Source organism: Ambystoma mexicanum, chromosome 2p (assembly GCF_040938575.1).
Source record: "Ambystoma mexicanum isolate Mex_15411 chromosome 2p, UKY_AmexF1_1, whole genome shotgun sequence".
Taxonomy (NCBI): Eukaryota; Metazoa; Chordata; class Amphibia; order Caudata; family Ambystomatidae; genus Ambystoma; species Ambystoma mexicanum.
In genome coordinates this window covers 348,975,038-348,996,325 of record NC_090923.1, presented here as the reverse complement: position 1 = coordinate 348,996,325, position 21,288 = coordinate 348,975,038, and the positions used below count along the sequence as shown (strand labels likewise).

The 21,288-nt window shown below is 46.7% G+C and overlaps 1 protein-coding gene across 7 annotated transcripts in view; it reads right to left on the bottom strand.

The window, feature by feature from the left end:
• Positions 1 to 21,288, bottom strand: part of SLMAP (sarcolemma associated protein) — a 1,535,859-nt gene that overhangs the window by 1,073,581 nt on the left and 440,990 nt on the right. For all 7 annotated transcript variants that reach the window (XM_069643684.1, XM_069643683.1, XM_069643687.1 and 4 more), the window contains exon 9: positions 4,937 to 5,074. In XM_069643684.1, the coding sequence (XP_069499785.1) occupies positions 4,937 to 5,074 (138 nt within the window). The remainder of the gene's footprint in view (positions 1 to 4,936; positions 5,075 to 21,288) is intronic.

Sequence of the window (21,288 nt, the reverse complement as noted above, 5' to 3'; positions counted from 1 at the left end):
TTCATTATTGTTGTATGTTTAATCAACCAATATTGCTGATATATTGTGGGTTATTCAACAGATTCGTTGTTCATTTATTAAGAACTCGAATCTGATTAGTTTGGGAAAGAGCTGGCCCTGACAAAGGAACGCAGTTCCGAAATGCATTGGCCAATTGTTTGAGCTCGCCCTGCACATCTGCTTTTTCTAAGATGTACAATGACTGAAATTGAAGACAAAAATCAAGTATTAAACTATCGTTTTTTGCAGTAAACCAACAGAAGTTAGTTACTTTTTTCTTGAACAATATTGAATCTATACACCATGAGTGGTGTTTAGGAGTGCAGCCCCGCACCGCTGGCTTAACGGCCTTGGTCCTCACCTCCTGCGTCTGTGACTACTGTTCTCTCCGGCAATGGTTGCCAAAACAGTTCTCCTTTCAAGATGTTCTCTGGATAGGCCCACCATTGAAGGTCGCGGGCTACTTTGTCTGGAATCCAGAGGAGATCGGTCATTCTCCCTGAGAATTGCGACCACTGAGTTCTCAATGCCCACTGAAGAGATCTCATTCTCAGGCGAGCCTCTGGCACAAGGAAGATGCAGGATGCCATGAGGCCTAGCAACCTCAAAAAGTCGAAGGCTGGGAGACGTTGGCGATTTTGAAACTTGTTGACCACCTGCAGACTATCTTGAGCCCTCACCTCTGGTGGCGAGGCTTTTCCCAGGGAAGTGTCCAGAACCGCTCCAATGAACTGGAGTCTCTGTGATGGTATCATCTGTGACTTCTTTAAATTGAGGGAGAAGCCCAGTTTGTGAAGGAAGTGGCAGACATAATCTAGTTGGGTCTGAGCTTGTTCCGAAGATACAGCCCTGATCAGCCAATCATCTAGGTAGGGGTAGACATGGATCCCTTCCCTCAGACTCCCAGCCACTACCGACATTAGCTTGGTTAAGACCCTCGGGGCGGAGGTCAGCCCAAATGGCAGAACTCGAAATTGATAATGAGAGTCGCCAATTGTGAACATCAGGTATTTCCTGTGTTTGGGATGGATTGGCACATGGAAATAAGCATCCTGAAGGTCCAGAGATACCAGCCAGTCCTGGAGCTGGAGGGCCTGAAGGATCTGAGAGAGAGTTACCATCTTGAACTTGTCCTTCCTGAGGAACTTGTTCAATTCTCGTAAGTCCAGGATGGGTCTCAGTCCTCCGTCCTCCTTTGTTATGAGAAAGTAGGGGGAGTACCAGCCCTTGTTCCTGTCCGCTACAGGTACCGGTTCTATGGCACCTTTCTCTAACAGGTCTACAATTTCCTGCAAGAGGAGCAGATCTGGAACTTTTAGAGAGCTGTGCCCCGATGGATGACTGAGGGATGTGTAGAATGGGTAGGCAGTAACCCTGGGCAACTGTCTCCAATGCCCAAGCATCTGACGTAATAGCCTGCCATTCTGTCAGATGGTGAGTTAACCTGCCCCCTACATGTGTATTGTGTGGGAAGGCCTCAGAGTGGTTTGGGGGCGGCTGATGCAGATGCCGAGGGTAAAGAGGCACCTGCTGCGGGCTTAGTACTTTTGACCCGTCCACCTCGGGTGGATCTCCTTTGGCCTCTTTGAGCCGGCTGTCCTCTGCCTTTCCCGAATGCGGAATAATAGCGAAAGGACTTTCCTCTCCCAGAGGGTGCGGGGGGCGAAAAGGAGTTTGGCGGATTGCAGCTCCTAAAGATTTTGCTGCTGCTTCAGATGTTTGTAACTTTTCCAGACTGTGATCAGCCTTTTTACCGAATAAAGAAGAGCTGTCAAAGGGCATATTCAAAAGTCTGGCCTGTACATTCGTAACCACGCATGCCTGCTGATTGTAGTACTTGCCGCCATGGCCCTGCTGATACTGTCAGCGGAATCGATGCCAGTTTGAAGAGATTCGGACATGGCATCTTTGCCATCTTTAATGATGTTAAGGAAGGCTTCCCTTTCATCTCCTTCCGGTATGCAGTCAGCAGCTGATGAAGCACACTCCCACAGTGTGTGACTGAACCTGGCGAGCGTACAAGTGGCGTTGATGGACTTCAACGCCATACTACAAGCAGAAAAGACTTTTTGCCATAGAATCGTACCTTTTGTCATCTCTATCCTGTGGGACAGTAGGATAAGCGGATCTGCTGCTTGATGAAGTTGCAGCTTTAAGCACCAGGCTCTCTGGAGTTGGGTGTTTTGATAAATATTCAGGGTCAGCCGCCGCTACCCTATACTTGGCTGACAACTTTTTATTGACTGCAGGGATAACCTCAGGAGTTTGCCAATTTGATGAAATCTTCCTTTGTAAAGCCGTATGGAATGGGACCACAGGATCCTCCTGTGGACCTTTATCTAGTATGTCTGTAAGGTCATCCTGTTGAATAACAGGTGAAGGCGCAGACCAACCCAAAAATTCAATAATTCTTGCCATCAGGGTTCTATAGGGGGTTTCGGCATGTTCTCCTGGGTCTGGTTTGACAAATTCCACTTCTGGGGAAGTGTCCAACCCACTTGCCTCATGTAATGATTACTGTAGGTCTTTCAACCTTCTTTTCTCAGAGGTAAAATCCACTGAAACAGGTGGTGTGGTCCTCTGCAGCCCGAAGGGTCTTTCTTGGTCAGAATCCCCCCCTTCTTCATAGATTGAAGATAATCTGGGGTACTTTGACCTCGGAAATGGTGTAAAACCCATTTCTAAAGCAGAAGGAGCCAAACTTGTCATAATTGGCCAAGAAAACGTTGATGCCGATGTGAAAGGCTTCGAATTTTGCCGAGAAAGGCGTTGAGAAAACTGGAAGAGGCCTCGAGGAACTCGAGGATCGGGATCCTACTCGAGGATGTCAACGACGTTCTCAGCGTCGTGCTGGAGCCTTGGGCATAACCGTTGGCTGTGAAGTAGCCGTGGTTTTTTCTTTAATCTGCATCGATGTCGGCGTCGATTCGATCGACTGATGCGTCGAAGAAACCTTCGTACAACAGCGTCGATGGCGCTGATCCATGAGTCGAAGGGATCTTCGACGACAGCGTCGAAAATGGTGCCTTCCTACCCGATGGCCCGTGGTGCTCTCGGGTGGACTCTTTTGCCGGGTGCAGCGACTCGCGGCGTTTCAATTTTTGAGGTCTTTCACCCAGGGTATCACCCTCAGCTGTCTTCGAGTGGGTTGAGGCCGCTTTCACAAAAACGCTACGCATTTCCTTCGTGAATTCCTCCCACTCAGCCTGAGAGCTGTGTTTTGTGGGGCAGGAGACCCTTTCTGGGGAAACAGAAGATGACGAGGAAGGGGATCTTCAACGTCTCTTCTTTGAGTGTCTAGATCTCGACGAGTGGTGGGAGCTACTTTGAGACCTAGAATGGGAATGCTTTTGACGCTGAGGAGACGAATGCCTTGGCCGAAGAAACTTTCGAGAAGGTTTTCACTGACTTACCTCTCTCGAGCTTCCCCTTGCGCTCCTTCAAGGCTTTCGCCGTCATGGACATGCAGTCTTCACACTCCGAACAATGGTGATCGACTCCCAATCACCACAAACAGATCTATGAGGATCCGTTACTGACATTTTCTTTCCGCAGTCTCGACATTTTTCAAAGCCGGACCACAGAGTCGTCGGTTCGAATGAAGAAGCCATAGAGTACGAGTTGGTTTTATCGAGGAAATATAAGAGGTTTATCTGAATTAACTGAGCAACGACATTCCGAGGCCCCACGAAGCGCGGAAAAAAGGAACTGAGCAACGGACGCCGCACGTGGCTATTTATGGGCATGGTGATGTCGGCGCCGATACGGTGGCTGTCGAGGGACACCAACTCGGCGGAAGTCGACGCGCAGCGCCCTCTACAGAGAAAAAAATTCAAAGGCCAGCAAGCTGGAGACGAATTATCAAAGATCAAGAATATGTCGGAGGACACAATCCTTTCGAATCCTATTTTAAATTGCCATGAACAGGCTTTGTCCAAATAATTCAAAAGTATATTAACTTAATATCCCCAAACCATAATACAACTATTTTTACCTTTTCTTTGCTTTTATCCACCTAAATATTTGCTACATATATGAAAGTCAAAATGTTTGTGGCTTAGCAAAGCTTGGAGTTCCTTATACAATTCCACACAGTTGAACAAATCTGCAACTAATTTTGCATATATACCAGTTTCAATCCTCTGACATTATTAGCAACATCACATTTTGACACCTCACCTTTTTCCCCGGATTTCAGCAAAAGTTAAAGTGTTTGTCGCCTGCTGACAAATTCGTAAATCACTTTCACCAGGAAGGGAAACCAAAAAGTGTATGAGAGGTGAATGGACCCAAGAGGCAGGTAGCATTCCAGAAGATTCCACATTTTTGCTGCATCAGGTGAAATTACTTTTCCAGAAATGTTTTGAGAGATGGTGTCTGCCGACGAAGCTATAAACTATGTTCACCAGGAAGGGAAAGAAAAAAGTTGTTTCTCAACTGGTCCTGACACAAGCAACAAAACTCAAAAGCCTCAAAAACCATGTTTCAAGGCCCTAGAATGCACGATTTCCGAGGCAATTGCACTGTAACGAACTGGACCACGCCAGTGTAAGACGGAGCAGCGACCTACGGGATCAGTGATTTTCAACAATTAATGAGAGTGTTAGGTCTGTCTTCAGAACCCGTTCAGAGAACGGGTACTTTTGCTTATAAGTTACATTGTGCAATCCAAATATTAACTCATGCATATACTGAGTTAGAAAACTTGAATGATGTTTTATTATGGTACAACTAAGTACTTCAATTTTGCAATGAATTATAGCATCTCCACCTATACATCAAACTTATTTTTATTGTTGGCAACAGATCAATTTCGAAGAAAACATTTATTTCCACAGCTCTCAATTTCGAAGGTGATTTACTGAATATAAATGCATTTTAATCATTACAATGGATTATACATTTACTTCATTATATTTCACATAGCACGACTAACCTTCAATTTGTCAGAAAGGTCCTTGATTTCATTTACAGCTTCGTTATATTTATTGGCCAGCTCTCTCAGTTCCTCCTGAGTTCGTTCGTTCATTTCTTTCAGGTGTGTGCACTCATCTTCCGTATTACTTAGACTTCGCTTAAAAAAAGAAAAAAAAAGAAAAAATATGAACCTAAACTTTTCTTTATAGTCTCTTAATGCCAACGGAGAAAAAAACCAATTAAAAGTATGTACCAATGTAGCTGTCTTTTATAGCAGAAACCAACTTCAGGCCATTTTAAAGCACTGCATATTAAGAGTGGTAACAGGGAAATAAGGGATGAAAGGATGAAGTTAGATTAGACAACGAATCAAGGGGGGGTGACTATGAAAAGCAATAAGGTAGGACAGTGAGCTAGTTGGACTGAAAAGCATTCTGGAACAGTGGTACCAGGGAAGCAGTTCTTTCCCTCTTCCCCAAATAATTTCCATCAGCAAGCTGTCCCTACTCCCAGAGTCCCGCTCTGTTGGATACATTTACCTGGAAGCTCAGAGCCCACTATTGTGCAAAAGAAAGAAGTTAGAACACTACGACATGCATACCTGTTAACTTCTCTCCGCTAACATGGCTTCAGGAGGCAACAGGCTTGAGGTAGCCCTGCCCGAGGTGCCAAGGAATAGGGTGTGGCAATCTCCTAGCTCAAGGACAATGCCTGACCCTAGGCTGCTTGAGTGACTGCACCAAAGGGGTTATACTAGAGTGACTGTTTTGCACAACATGGTCTACGCTCTCATTTTGGAGTGTCAGGGATGTGGGAAGGGCAAATGGACAGAATTCTGTACGCTTTGCTCGATGAGGAGACCCAGGCAGTGCAAAAGAAGGGCAGAAGTTGTTACTAAGCATGGTCCTTTTGACTGGACGACTTGGTGACTAGGAGAGGAAAGGCTTGCCTGCTCGTGGAAAAACTGTTTAGAATAAAAAAAAAATACTAACCGTGCTTTGGCAGGCCAGGGCTTACTTACAGGCCAAAACACAACTATTAGGACAGCTCCAAGCATGGGTGAACACACCTCATGAAGATTTTAAAAACTGATTAGGTTTGACACATACAATATGAAAAACTTACTCGGACACAATGCTGTACCAGACATAACATGCTGGTCACCTTGAATGCTATAACTAGAGCCATACGTTTAGTTTCAAATATTGGCACACAAGTTACCAATCTTCAATCTATGACTCACCAGACGACAAGCACAGTTTAAAAAGAACAAGTTACTTACCAACCGGTAACGTTCTTTCGACTGGGTGTTCCCCCAACGCATTCCACATCTTTGACATGTTTTGTCCACAGCTGTGCACTTCAGACATTTTTTCGGCAGATGGCGTCCTGCGTCAAGTCCATGTCCCTCAAAGGCCTCCGTCGAGGATGACATCACAGGATGTAATAAATAGGACGCACAGCGCCCGTAGCATCAGTTTAAGATTTTTCTTCTCAGAACTTTTTACACCATTCAGATGCCTGCTGGACTGCATTTAGCCTTGCGGAAACGGAAGCTGCAATTGCATAGGAAATTCTCCTGAGGGGCAGGTTGGGAGGGTGATGTGGAATGCGTTGGAGAACATCCAATCGAAAGAACTTTACCAGTTGGTAAGCAACTTGTTCTTCGAATGGATTGCGTCCTCCAACGCATTCCACATCTTTGACAGACTCCCGAAGCATTACCAGTAAATGGAGGAGGGAAAAGAATTTAGAATACCCAACTAGATTGCGGAATAAAGAACCGCCTATCCCGACCATGGATAGTATCCAGGGAATTATGTTTTACAAATGTATGGATTGAAGCCCAAGTAGAGGCATCACAAACATTCCTAATAGGAACACCCCGCTGGAGGGTGGTGGAAGTAGCCACAAGCCTAGTGGAATGAGCTCTCAACCCTTCAGGAGGGTCTTTACCCGCCAACCGGTAACACTGTCTAATGGTAAGGATAATCCACCTGGACAAGGTCTGTTTGGTAACAGCCTGGCCCAATCGGAGTCCACCATATCCTACAAAGAGTTGATCGTCCACTCTGACCCTGGACATCCTAGAAATGTAAAAGCTAAGGGCTGTCCTAGGATCTACCCGGTGGAGATGCTCCTCTTCCTTACCAGGATGAGGAGGCGGGTAGAAAGATGGAAGAACCACCTTTGGACTCAAATGATAATCAAAGACTAACTTAGGTAGAAAAGAAGGACGTACTTGCAGTACAACCCTGTCCTTGTGAAACAAGGTGGCTCATCTGAAAGTGCCTTCAAATCACTCACTCTGAGCGGAAGTAACTGCAACCAAGAATACAGTCTTGAAGGACAGTAATCTCAAAGGACAAGAGTGCAAAGGTTCAAAAGGAGAACCCATGAGAAATCTCAAAACCAAAATTCAAATCCCAAACCGGCACCTGGAAAGGGGACGGCGGGAATAATTAGTCAGCCCTTAAAGAAACTGAGAAATCAAAGGAATCTTAAAGTAAGAACATTCTTCAGACGAGCGCTTAAAGATAGACAGCGCCACCAGGTAACCTTTAATGGTACCCACTTGAAGGCCCCTGTAGGCCAAAGAAAGTAAGAAAGACAAAACCATAGTAATGGAGCACTGAAAAGGATCAACATTGTGATCCCTGCACCAGTCACAGAACTTACGCCAACGATACAGGGATTTTGTTGCAGGCCGCCTGGCCGAAAGCAACACCTCCATCACATCATCCGGGAGGTCCCAATCCTTATGCCTCAACCTTTCAGATACCAAGAGTGAAGGTTGAGAGTCTTGACCTCTGGATGGAAATCCCGATTCTCCCCCGACCCCCCCCAGGGCCCCCTTGCGCAAGAGCAGATCCTCTCAGCGGGGAAGACTGGGTGGAGGGCAGATGGACATTTCCAGACGGTCCGGGTACCACGCTCTCCAGGCCAAATCCGGAGCAATGAGGATCAGGAATGCCGGGGCTGGAGGAAACGCGTGACCCTGCCCCCCTTTTTTGTTGAGGTAATGCATGGCCACTGTGTTGTCTGTCATGCCCAAGACACTCTTCCCTCCCGTACCAAGGGCAGAAAAGCCTTCAGGGCCAGCCTGATGGCTTGCAGCTCTTACAGACTGATGTGGAGTCTGGACTCCGACAGAGACCAACGACCACTGGCGGTCAAGTTGTTGGCATGAGTACCCCATCCTGTGAGGGAAGCGTCCGTCACAACAGTCACCTCTGGCCACTGTTGCTAAAACGGTTCCCCCTTCATCAGGTTCCCTTAGTTCACCCACCACAGAAGTTCCTGGGAGACCGAGCATGGGATCTGAACAGGTATCCGTCATCCTTCCGGAGAACTGCGACCACTGCATCTTGAGGACCCATTGCAGGGATCTCATCAGCAGCCTGGCCTGTGGCACCAGGGAAATGCAGGAAGCCATGAAACCAAGCAACCTAAAGAACTCGAAAGCCGGAAGACGATGGGCAGGTTGACATTTGTCCACCATCTGTACAATGTGATGAGCCCTCACCTTGGGAGGCGAGCACTTTCCCAAGGACGTGTCCAACACAACCCAATGTACTGGAGCTGTTGGGAAGGTGTCAGATGCAACTTCTTGAAATTGAGGGAGAAGCCCAGCTTGTGGAGGGAGCGGCAGGTGAGGCTGAGATGATCCAACGCTTGCTCGTGAGAACTCACACGGATCAGCCAGTCGTCCAGGTAAGGGTAGACTTCAATCTCCCCCTCGCCTGAAATACGCTGCTGCCACCACCACCATTAGCTTGGTGAAGACCCTCGAGCGGAGGTCAATCCAAATGGCAGGACCCAAAACTGAAAGTGCGAGCTGCCAGCCGCAAACCTCAGGTACTTTGTCCTTTGATGAATCGGCACATGAAAGTAAGCATCCTGTGGGTCCAGAGACACCAACCAATCCTTAAGTCAAAGGACCTGGAGGACCCGAGAAAGAGTGACCATCTTGAACTTGTCCTTCCTGAGGAGACGCAAGTCCAAGAAGGGTCTCAATCCCCCGTCCTTCTTTGGAATCAAAGAATATGAGGGAATACCATCCCTTGTTCCTCTCTGCTACAGGCCCAGTTCCATAGTGCCTTTCTCCAGCAGGGTCAAGATTTCCTGCACAAGGAGCAGATCTGTAAGCTTCAAAGAGAGACCCGGTGGATTGTCCTGAGGCAGCTTTAGGAAGGGACGGCAGTAGCCGTGGGCTATTGTATCCAGAACCCACGCATGAAAAGTAATAGCTCACCATTCTTCGAGAGGCTGAGACAGTCTGCCCTCAACCGGTGAACAATGGAGCATGGCCTCATAGCTGTTTTGGAGCGGCTGCGGCAGTGCCTGAAGGCAAATAGGCAGCTGCCTGAGCCGCTTTGGCACCTTTATTTCCTTGACCACCCCGGGTACTTTTATGTTGACCCCTTTGATTGGCAGCTCCTCTCGTCCTACCAAAAGAGGATTTGTAACGAAAGGAACCTCCCCTCCACTGCTGTCCCCTAGGACAAAAAGGCAGAGGTTGACGCACAGCTGCGCTCAAAGGTTTAGCAGAAGCTTTTGAGGTCTGCAACCTCTCAAGGCTCTCGTCAACCTTGCTGCCAAACAAATTAGCGCCATGAAAGGGCATGTTCAGAAGACGGGCCTGTACATCCGGAGAAAAACCAGACTTCTGCAACCACGCAAACTTGTGTAGAACGGTGCTCGCAGCCATGGACCGGCTAACACTGTCGGCCGTGTCCAACCCAGACTGAAGGGATTCACACATGGTATCCTTGCCATCTTGCACGAGAGCAAGGAACCAATCCCTTTCTTCCCCCACGGGAATATGCTCAGCCGCTAGAGAGACAATTCCACAGTGTGTGAAAATCTTGCCAAGGCACAAGTGGAGTTAGCGGACTTCAATGCCATACTCCCTGCAGAAAACACCTTGCGTGCCTGAACCATCAAAGTGTTTGTCGTCCCCATCAGGAGGGATGGTAGGGTACACCGCCTGCCTCGAGGTGGCCGCAGCCGCCTGAAGCACCAAACGCTCAGGAGTAGGTTGTGAGGATAGGTAGCTGGGGTCGCTACTGGAAGGGCAGTATTGTTTAGTTAACTTGTTAACTGCCGGAAGAGACTCTGGGGTCTGCCAAGTAGCCGCCACCCTTTTTTGCAAAGTCAAATTAATCGGCAACACTGGGTCAGTGGATGGGCCTTGATTAAAAAATCAGTAAGGTCATCCTGAACAAATGCCACTGGGGGACTGGACCAATCAAGATACTCAGTAACTCTAGCCATCAATCTCCTATAGGAGGATTCAACGTGAGCCCTAGGCTCAGGCCTACCAAAATCCACCTCAGGAGATGTGTGCAGGCCACTGGCATCATGCAATGACTGACCTTTCTCCTTCAATTGACTGTCTCTGGAAAAGACAGGAGCCTCATCAGGCTCAACAGGGTCAAACTCCAAATCTGACCTCTCCTCATCCTCAGATATCATCCAGAGACTGAAAGTACTCCTGCCTAGGAACAAGAGTGGGCCTGGAGTCGACAAGAGGCTGCCCAGTCTTGGATTTAGCCTTTCTTGGAGGATCCACAGTACCAGGGAGCTCCCCCGGCAAATTCCAGCCAAATAGGCCAAAGGCGTCAACGTCGATAATGGCGCTGACGGCTCCGAGGGCTGGAATGAAGGCAAAGTACCAGCAGCCGTACTCGACTGACATCTAGAGCCCTTACCAGACTTCTGCGGTTTCAACAGGGAAGAACACAGAGACCTGGACCTAGCACGTCTCTGGCAATCAACCGGAGCCTTGCCCGAACGGGACCTCGACAGTTCCCAATGTATATCACGCCAAAGACCTGGGCCCAAAGGCGCACGAGCATCGGACCGAGACCGTTCCCTGCCGGCTTCTTCCGAAGGCACGGACAGAAGTGTGCGCTGGGATTGGACAATTGCCAGCATTTGATCCCTGAAGGCCTCCCATTCCTCCGGAGTCGAGGATTTAGTGCGACAAGCCATTTTCCTCGTGGTGCCATCATCTGGAGAGGACAGGGAAGGCGACTGGTGACGCCGCTTCCAGGAGTGCCGAAATGAGGACTAGTGGCTGGACCCACTCCGGGACCGAGATACCCGGGACTCCTTCCGACGAGGAGTCACCCCTCGAATCGTCTGGAAATACCTGCAGCTTTTCAGGACTTACTAGGTTTTTTAGAAACCCGACCTACCTGTAACTTCACCTTATGCTCCCGCAAGGCCTTAGCAGTCAATGACTGGCACTTCGAGCAGTCGTCCGTATCATGACTCTCGCCCAGACACAACAAAGAAATGCGGTGCGGGCCCGTAATCGACATCCTGGACTGTAGATGAAGGAATTTTCACAAAGAAGAACACAGAAAGCGAGGCGATTTCTCGAAGCAAACATGTTTGCGGAAAAAACTGAACTGAGGCTACAGGAGCCGTGCATCCTATTTATAACATCCAATGACGTCGCTCTCGACGGAGGCCTTCGAGGGACATCAACACAGGACGCCCTCTGCCGAAAAATGTCCTAAGGAGCACAGCTGTTGACATTACATGTCAGATGTGGAATATGTTGGAGTAGGGATGTAACGGTATAACGTTAAAGATAACTTAATTGAACAATAATAACCGTCACGTTGTTTATACCAGTATACAAGTTATACCGTTAAGGGTGCTTTTCAATCTGATTTGGAAAGGCTGCAGTAAGCAAGTGCTGCGCAGCCTTGGTCTTGCACTGTTGGATGTGCCGTCTGCCAAGGGGGCCTCGTTTAGCAGACAAGAGCATAGGGAAAGTGAGGCCACATTAGTAAATGCAGCTCTGCTGCTGTAACCGCTCTTTCTCTGTGATCAGTAGAAGCGTGTCAAAGATCAGCCGACATTGCGCAAATTGCATTGAAAGCTAGCCAGTGCCTGAACCTTTGCGTTTCCCATGCAAAGCTGGTAACGATGAGCTGACTGGCTCTATAAGCATACTGTCACGACCCACATCCAGAAACCCCCCTGGCAAGCCCATGGGCCAGGAGGGGTCTTGGCTCGGGTCTCCAACAAACTTGGGCATCCTTTGCCTAGGCCCTCTTGGGGCCCACACTTAATAAAGACTTGTGTTTAGGGAACTACTTTATTTTAAGTGCCAGCCAACATGGAGGCATCCACATAGCTTGACTCCTTGGAACCAAGCTATGCGTATAGTATTTTGGGTGTGGTAGCCTAGGAACTACTTTACCTGGACTACTTTCTTGAAGCTATTTAAACCACACCCGACTTGGATAACATGCTTAGCGTTACTTTGCAATCCTGCAACGTAACGCTCATCGTGTTCAGCTGTACCTGCGAACATCGGAAGAACAGCATCTGTAAAGAGACAAAAGGACATCGTTAACAGCAGCAGCATACCTGTAATTTCATCGTTAGCTGCCTACAGCTCCTGCGAACAGCATCCTAGGATCAGGGTCTCTCCCGGACCGGCGGATCTGCAAAAAAGGAAGAAACGAGACATTAGACACTTTTACAACATAACGAACTGTGCCGAAAAGCTTACCTCGCAAGTCGCCCAACAACCAGCTTCGCCTCGGGATTGCATACACCCGGTGAGCACCGCGATCTATGGGAAAGAAAAGACAACAGGTTAGCAAAGGCAAAGCATCATAGCGCTGCGCCTAGCGCCTACTTAGCGCATCAAAGCGCTCTTTATACGCCATCATTTACCGGCAAGACCCAATTCAGCCAATGCATCACGTCGGACTTCCATGCACCCAAGGAAGAGAAAAAGACATTATTTAAAACCAAGAAAGGCATGCAAGAATAACAATGTACAACAGCAATAAGACCTACCTGAAAGACTCAAAACGGGCCGGCATCAGTGAAGTAACTAGACCGCATTCGCCCACAAAGGACAACGCGCCCCTGACAAGAAGGCAGGACGGAGAGCACACCTGAATTAACAACAAGGCGAGGAGAGGTCCAGAGGGGCTGCGGGCATACAGAGTGGTGGGGGGTTGCTTCCCCCAGTTTCCCCGTCTTGAACATTACCCACCTGTATTCCAGGCAGAACTTCCCTGCTGGTCACACCTGGGAACCGCAGAGGCTACCAGAGCCCCTACAACTGGGTAGCGTCCCCGTGGATACCAGGTGAGCCTAACATACCAGAGACTCCAGTTCATAGACTCCGCCAGACCTGGATTTCATGGGTAAGCTAGAACAAAGTTATTTTGTTTCAGGCATTATTTGAAAGGCAGCATACAGATTTTAAACGTGTTCACACTGTCATGCTGCTCCGCGCTACAGGTCAGATCTTCTATGGTGATTGCATGGATTTTCAATTTGCAATTAACAAGACCACAGGGACATCACAAGGGTGAGCTGAGGGCCTGAACTGAAATTGAGCCTTTTAATGTTCCTTTTGTTCGTATGTAAACGAATGTAATAAAACGTTCAGCGACTTGCAAAACAGTGGAGACTGGAGCACTTTGCTTAGCAACCACCCAGCCAACAGGAGCAGAAATGTATCGATTCAGCCTGGCCCGGCATCATGTGCCATTAGTTAAGTAAGTTAAGGTCCTACTGCACCGAGCAAACACACATTGGAACAGCACTTGCTCTGGCTGTGCAAATTGTAAAAAAAAATAAAAAGACGTCTAGTGACGTCACGCATATCGAATTACTCTCACCAAGGTTTAGATTCAAGGAACTTTAATATCTCATGGTCATGGATCGGATTGCCATCCAGTTTTGTTTTAGCTTGGAATTCTGGGATTTGTAGTTTTTCCACCAATTTGAAAGATGGGGGAACTACGCATCCCAGAATTCAAAGGGGGGAATGAACTTGATGTCCTTCTGATGCATATCCGCAAACAACTTCAGCTCTGTAGACCAGGCATGGACTGGCCTTTAGGGCAATAGCCCATGGCCGAACCAAAAAGGCAAAATGCTTGTGTGGGCCAGTTTTTTGGGTCACAGTGGGGCACTTTTTTTGATGAGTGACTTCACTATGCGGCTAATAGTTTTGACCACTGTTTCAGAATAAATGTTCTTTTTAAAGTACAATTTGCATCACATTTTATCAAAAATGTCCCCCTTGAGTACTATTCAAACAGTGTTCCAAAGGAATGAATTCCCATTTGCAACTATGGGTCACTTTTATGTTGGTGCCCGAGACACTTTCATGCCCCAGTCCGACCTTGCTGTAGACTGTGTGAACACTTGGCCTATCAGCGCTTTCTGATAGTAAATAAACTGCGACCCCCCCAAACGGTCCTCTGTGTAGATTAGCACATTGGGACTAGAGTTGTTGCTTCACTTGATCCTTCACCTACCTGCCTCCTGCATATGGCACTGGACTCAAGCAGGCAGGACAGTCTAAATTCAATTTGAAGTATTCAGACCAATGGGGGTGAAATATTTCTTAGCTCTATTCTCAATTTGTGACACTACTCATGAAAGCATTCCACCCTCTGAACTCGCATTACAAGGGTCGTAATGCACTCAGACCTGGAGAAAACAGTAATGATGGGGCTGTGTTGAGGTGTGGTGTAGGCCATATTTGTGCCGATATGTATTTCAAAGTTATTTTTTGCCACTATCTTCAAGAAGGTAAATTAACATGTATTGCAAGAATCAAGAAAGAAATCAACAGCGCCCACTGAACGCTGTCCCTTACATGTTCAGTGGCAACTGACATCAGACTTTCATAATACACCAGGCAGATGGTAAACAATCTATAGTGATTAGATCACTATGCAACCTTTCGGTGTGTCTGTTAGCTATGACCTTTTGACAAAAGAAACACAATTACATGGGCTTTCAGACTGCACGAGTGACTTTTCTCCCTTTAAAGGGATAGAGTTGTCAAAACAAACTTTGATGCAGCAAGGGGTCATAATGCCCATGCAAAGTGGATAAAAAAAATTCAAGTCGAGGCCAATTTTCAAAGCAATCACCTGTTACTGAGCAGCAAGCTCATTGTTCAAAATGTGCATTATAACACTTGCACTAGTCACTCTTAAATTCAAGGTGATCAACGAGTGAGCGCCACGAAAGACCAATTCTGCAGCCGCTTTAGATTCCTGGAGAATCAGCTAAATATGTGCAGAGACAAATTTCAAAATGCTACCTTGCTACAGCTGGACAATCCTGCCTGCGTATTCGTAAATTAACTTAAAAGCATTGACTAAATGGTAAGTTAAAGAACTTCAAATGCAGTTTGGTACAAGTAGTTTGCATTGAAGCAGTTTTTAATGCCATTCCGTAAACCACACATGCCTGACACAAGATCAATATGTTAGCAATAGGAAGAATAAATACAGTGACAAGAAGGAAAAGGATTTACTTTGGGTTGGCGGCTTTGGGGTTTATATATTTATAATGGATGTTTTCTAAACATATGACAATGTTTTCCTGGTTCTATCATTGAATTTACATATAAAAAGTCACACTGCGTATTCCCTACTGCCATACCAAAGGGTAACATGTCCGTCATTACGGAACACCTTTGGCCCGCCAGTAAACTAAAGGCTGTAACGTAAAGAGAGAGAGTGCATGTGCACAAGCACAAGCGCATACTACCATCAGCCTCCATTAATCTGTGGCATGCAAATCATCAAGATGGCAACATGTTCACCTTCACCAGTAGCCAGTGGGGGAGCTAAAAGCCTAAATGAACACTTAAGAAAAGCTATTAAGTTTGCTCTGCCAGTCGCAGCAGGGCATCCCCCCCTCCTCCACCTCTACACATTTGTGTTTGGTGGAAGCAAAGGGTGGCATTTCAGTGGAAATTATGTTTTGATAAGCCCAATTCTGGCCCTGGGTGCCTGGTTTTTTTTGTAATGATAAATCTGACAATTTATGACCTTTTAAGAAAATATTTGTTAAGATTAGTTAACTCCACCTGCTATACCGCGATAACCATGATATACCATCATTTGGCAAGATTGTTATCGTACCGCCATAAAACTAATACTGTGACACCCCTACTTAGGACACAATCCATTCGAAATAAAAGTTATATTCAACATACACCTATTAACTGTGTATCCTTGTAACCTGGGTTGAATCCTGTCCCCCAGATTCAGCAGGAATTTCAATCTAACGTTCACAGAAGAAAGTTCTTTTTTTGTAACAAAGTTTTGATCATAAAGTTTTTACTCCAAAAGTCGTTCACTGGGACTTAACAAAAGTTTAATCAGATGCAAAGACTTTTTCGCTTCAAGTATTGACTAAAGTACAACCCGGTTTCATCCTCTTAGGCAAATATACTTTCACAATTCTTCTGTACCAACAACAACGTTTTTGTCAGGATGATTCCACCACAATTCATTAAACATTTTAGTGGTCTTGCCACTTCTTCAAAACTTTCAACAACAATGCAGTGCTTCAATGATTTCTTCCTGGTCCACTAACCTGCCAGGAATACCACTGAAAGGTTCCTATCCTGGTATACTTGCCTGCCAGGACAAAATCTCAAGGCACTACTACAAGTACTCTGTGGAGAGTTTGCTTCAAACCTTTGGAAAAGTCTTAGACTTTCTACGACATCAGAATTCACATCTTTTCTGAGGAAACATGAGACACATTGGTGCCGTTTGTTCCACTGTTACATTTGGCACAGGCAATGCAGGTTATTCTCCTCTCCTCAATACTTTCTACCAGGAGGGCTTCTCTAATGCCACTCTTGCTTTCCCACTTTTACATAAAAAAAACAGCTGACCATGTTTGTTTTACACTTGCGTACTACTTGGCTTTGGCACTTTTCGTTGATGTCCTCCTGTAATGCTACTTTGCTCTGGCAATAATGGTAACCATTAGCTGCCTTTAGTATTGCCCTCTTGGCTTTGGCAATGGTGGTTATGGTTAGCTCGTTTCAGTATTGCCCTTTGGCGATGTGTGTTTCTATTTGGATTTAATATAGCTCTTGCTCCGCTTTGACAATATTCTTAGCTTGGATAATAGTAATTGCAACCTTTCCTTTCTTGTCCTTTGTCAATGTTGTTATAACACAATTAAGATACTTTCATTATCTCGGTATTCAAAATAAGGAAAAATAGCAAGCATTCGACTACGGAACGTTCTGGAATTACCTATCAACAGTAAAACTCACCGGATTACTCATACGCGTCCGCTCAATCCACTGCTGTATCCAACTCTGCTTCTGCTGCTTTCTGTATGACTGACTTCTTCAGTCTTCTTCCTGTAGCTCGCGCCGATTAGGAAAGGAGCTCTTCTCGCTCAGAAAGTGCTCTGGTGCTCACCGGCCACTGGAACAAAACACAGGGTCAGGAGTCTCTCTCTCCACTTCCACAAGGAAAGCCTTCCATAAACAGTGATTCCAGCTGCGCAAACGCTGCACTTTCGATCTGCAAAAACAAAGACACTATCCGAACAAGCACCTGCTTCAGAAACAGCAGCAGCTCTCTAGTCTTCGGTTTTCCACTCCTGCTGCTGCAACTGCAGCCTGCAACAACTTCTGCTCTCTGCCTTCTTGGGAGGGAGCCTTATATCCTCAAAGCTCCCGCTCAGATGTGGGTCATTAGGATCAATAGAATGCGTATTGCCGTTTTGGACCTCTGTCTCTATTCCTCGTCCCAGTACTTAGGAAATTGTGCGACTTGAATTTTCCAATGTTCTGGTTTCTTTTCCATTAAACGCCTCAATTTCAACTTCATGTAATTTACTCTGTTTAATGAGTACCTCTTTTGGGAAGGTTTTTAAAAGGTGGTAAGGTAGACCGGTGGGGAAGAAATCTTGTCTTCATAACCCAAACCTACAAGAGAATTATAAATATTCAACACCAAGGAATTAATGCTGGAATTCTTATGTACATTATTCCCACGTAGGTTATGATTTTTATTACTGACAAGGTGGAGAGTTTTGGGAAGTGAGACCTTACGTTGACAGCAATCCATTAAATTCTGGCAACACAGAAATGTGTTCTTCTGAAAAAGATAAATCGTGCGTCACTCCTAGCAGAACGCTCCTATTCCCTTGGGGCCCTTCTCCTCCCAGGTGATCCTCCGGGCTAAAATAAACCCCCACGCTTCAGATCAGGAATCGGCTGCCTTTCTCTGGCCACCTGGGAGGAGACTTCAGGTAGGGTTTCCACAGGATTCATCAAATGATCCCTTGACTGCTTAAGTAACTGAGTCCAAGCAGTTATTTAGTATGAGGGTGCCTATACATTCCTTTCGATAAAAAAATGCCCCATGTATAAAGGTAATTATAAACGATTGTAATAAAGTGTAGTATGCAAATCTAATAAGGTAATCCTTAATCAAATACATCATAGAAACTTAAGTGCGAGGAAATACATTATTTAATATTATGGGAGTATCTGCCTTCAAGCCACCCTATGTGAAAAAAGTAAATGACACGAAGTATCATGAAGACATGAGAAGCAATGCTAGGAGGGAGAACAGACTTTAGAATTAACATTATGAGGGAGACAGCTCCTCATGGCAGGTAACATTCATGTGCTCTGAATTATAAGTTGTCGAAACAAGGTACAAATAGTAAGACTTTTTGCACTTTAAAAATATATTTTCCTTTGATTAAGACTAGTGAGTCGAAACATGTGTCGGCATCCAACTACAATTTCAATAAAACAAAAAGAATCATTCATAAAAAAAATCTGTCCCAGCTTTGATTTCAACAGTATTTTAGCGCAACTGTAATACAAACTCCTTTCACTTAACATATTTACACTTTAAAAGCATGACTCATTTGCCATTTGTGGTGCATGGCTGCTGCCATACTACTTTTTACAACTTTAGCCATTGGTGGGAGGCACAGGAATAATAGTGTGAATGGCAGCTTGCTACTCCGTTATCATAGGTAGAGTCAAAGAAAGACAAACATTACATGCCTGTAATCATCTTTCAGATGCATGCATTTGCTTGGATTCACATGATATGCATGGGCCGACATCTAGTGGTTGGTCTGCAGTATTTGCAATAGAATGGGGTGAGAATTAACCCACAACCTGCTCTAGATGCCCGGGAATTTATTTAAGTTATTAGCAATGGAGACTGACAGAGAGGTTTCCTAAACGCCTACCAAGAAACTCAGACAAAAAAACCCCACAAAGTCTGTATGCCTCAACAATTAATGATTACTCTTGCGCGCTTTTAATAAACACTGAAGAGTGTATGCAATTTGTTGAACAAAGAATTTGAACAGTTTTTGTTTGCAAGCCGATAAACATGTGTTTCGAGCCTTGCTCTTCTTCAGGGCTTTTGACATTTAACGAAAGCTAAACCAATGCAAAGCTGCACATATATTGTCAATATATTTACAAATTATAAGCAATTTCTGTGAAAATCCTTATTCAAATAAACAAATGAAAATCAACAGACCTAAGAAAAGGCCCCTAATAGAAAATTACATTAAATCAATGTCAGCATGTACATAGTCAGCATGATCCTCTCTGTGCCTAGGCCCAACCGTGCAGGGGGGGGGGGGGTGTGGCCCTTATCTTCACTGAGTGGATTCCTGCCACTGTCACTCCTACGCAGACCTACGTCTCTTTTGAGTTCTTGTCTGCCGACTCTCTCTCTCTCCTAGCCATTCCCTTACAGTGGCTATCTATCGGCCACCTGGTCAAATTTCCTCCTTCCTCTCTGAGTGGGCTGACCTCTCCTCCTCACTCCTGGCCTCAACCACTCAACTCCTCTTCCTTGGTGACTTCAACATCCACCTGGATGCCCCCTGTCCCCCCTCTGGACTCTTTCGTGACCTCTGCGACTCTCTCCCACTCTCTATTCTCCCGTCTGGGCCTACCCATTCTGCAGGGCACACTCTTGATGCTCTGATCTCTTCTGACCTTCCCTTCTCCGTCCCTCTCTCCACTCCTCTCTCCTGGAGTGATCACTTTCTCCTATCCTCCCACCTCACCCTCCCTACCCCACAGGCAAAGCCACCCTCATCTCTGCCAACCGCCTTCTCGGTCATCCGACCCATGAAGCGCGTGTCAATTGAGGCTTTCGCTGCCACCTTCTTGCCCCCCCCCTCCCCCTTCGGCTGACTCCCACCCTGACACAGCCCTCTCCACACTCCACTCTGCTATATCTGATAGTCTTGATATCCTTGCCCCTGTCATGAGAATCCGCCTGAAGCCTAAATCCAAATGCAACTCCTGGTATGACCCGGATCTCGTCACCCTAAAACACAAGTGCAGGGTGGCAGAGAGGAAATGGCGTGCTTCATGTACATCCACTGACAAACTGGCCTGCCGCCTGCTCCAAAGGCAATACCGTCTCTCCGTTCTCACCAAGAAGAGAGCCCTTATCCAAGCCCGCATCTCTGCTGCATCTAACAACTCGGCCGAACTCTTCAAAGTCTGCAAGGAGCTTGCCAACCCTGCTGCAGTCTCTACCTTTCCTGTCCCCTCCCAGGCCCTCTGCACTGCACTGGCCTCTCACTTCGTCTCTAAAACTCAGGACATCCTGTCCACACTCTCCTCCTATCACCTCCCTCCATCTCTTCCTGGCTCTCCCTCTGGCCCTTCTGCAGCCACCCCTCCTCCCTCCTTCTCTGCCTTTCCCCTTTTTTCTGCTGACGAGGTTTCCAGACAAGTCCGATCTATGAAAGTCTCGACTAAACAGGTTTACCCCTGCTCCTCCAAAACTATCAAGGACCACATCGACTCCCTGGTTCCTGCCCTGGCTGATTTTTGCAACCACTCCTTCGCCTCTGGAGTCTTCCCATCCCCCCTTAAGCACTCCCTTGTGCATCCTCTTCTTAAGAAACCCTCTTCCGACCCCGCCTGCCCAGCTAACTATCGCCCAATCTCCATCACTCCCTTCCTGGGCAAGCTCCTGGAGAAACTGGGTCCATCTCCCAGCTCAACCTCCATGTTGAATCTGTTGGTAGTCTTCATGACCATCAATCTGGCTTCAGAGCTGCCAGAAGCACGGAAACTGCTCTCCTGAACATCCGTGAGGTCCTGCTCTCAAACCTCGGCTCCAACACTCCGTGTGTTCTCATTCTGCTCGATCTCTCTTCTGCCTTTGACACTGTCAACCATGCCATCCTGCTCAACCGTCTCCGTGCTAACCTGGGTATCACTGGTCAGGCTCTGGCGTGGCTGACCTCTTTCCTTTCCAACCGACCCTCCCAGGTCTAACTGGGGTCCTTCCTCTCTGACATCTTCTTCTCTACCTGTGGTGTCCCCCAGGGATCTAATCTCTCTCCCTGGCTGTTCAACCAGTATCTGGCACTCCTTGCCCACCGCATCGCCACTCTCTGCCCCAACTTTCAGTGCTATGCGGATGATACCCAGCTCATTTTCAGGCTACCCTCGGCCTCCTCCTCTCCTTCCCTCATCTCCGACTGTCTGCCATCCAGGAATGGTGTGCCGCCAATGACCTCTGCCTTAATGCCAGT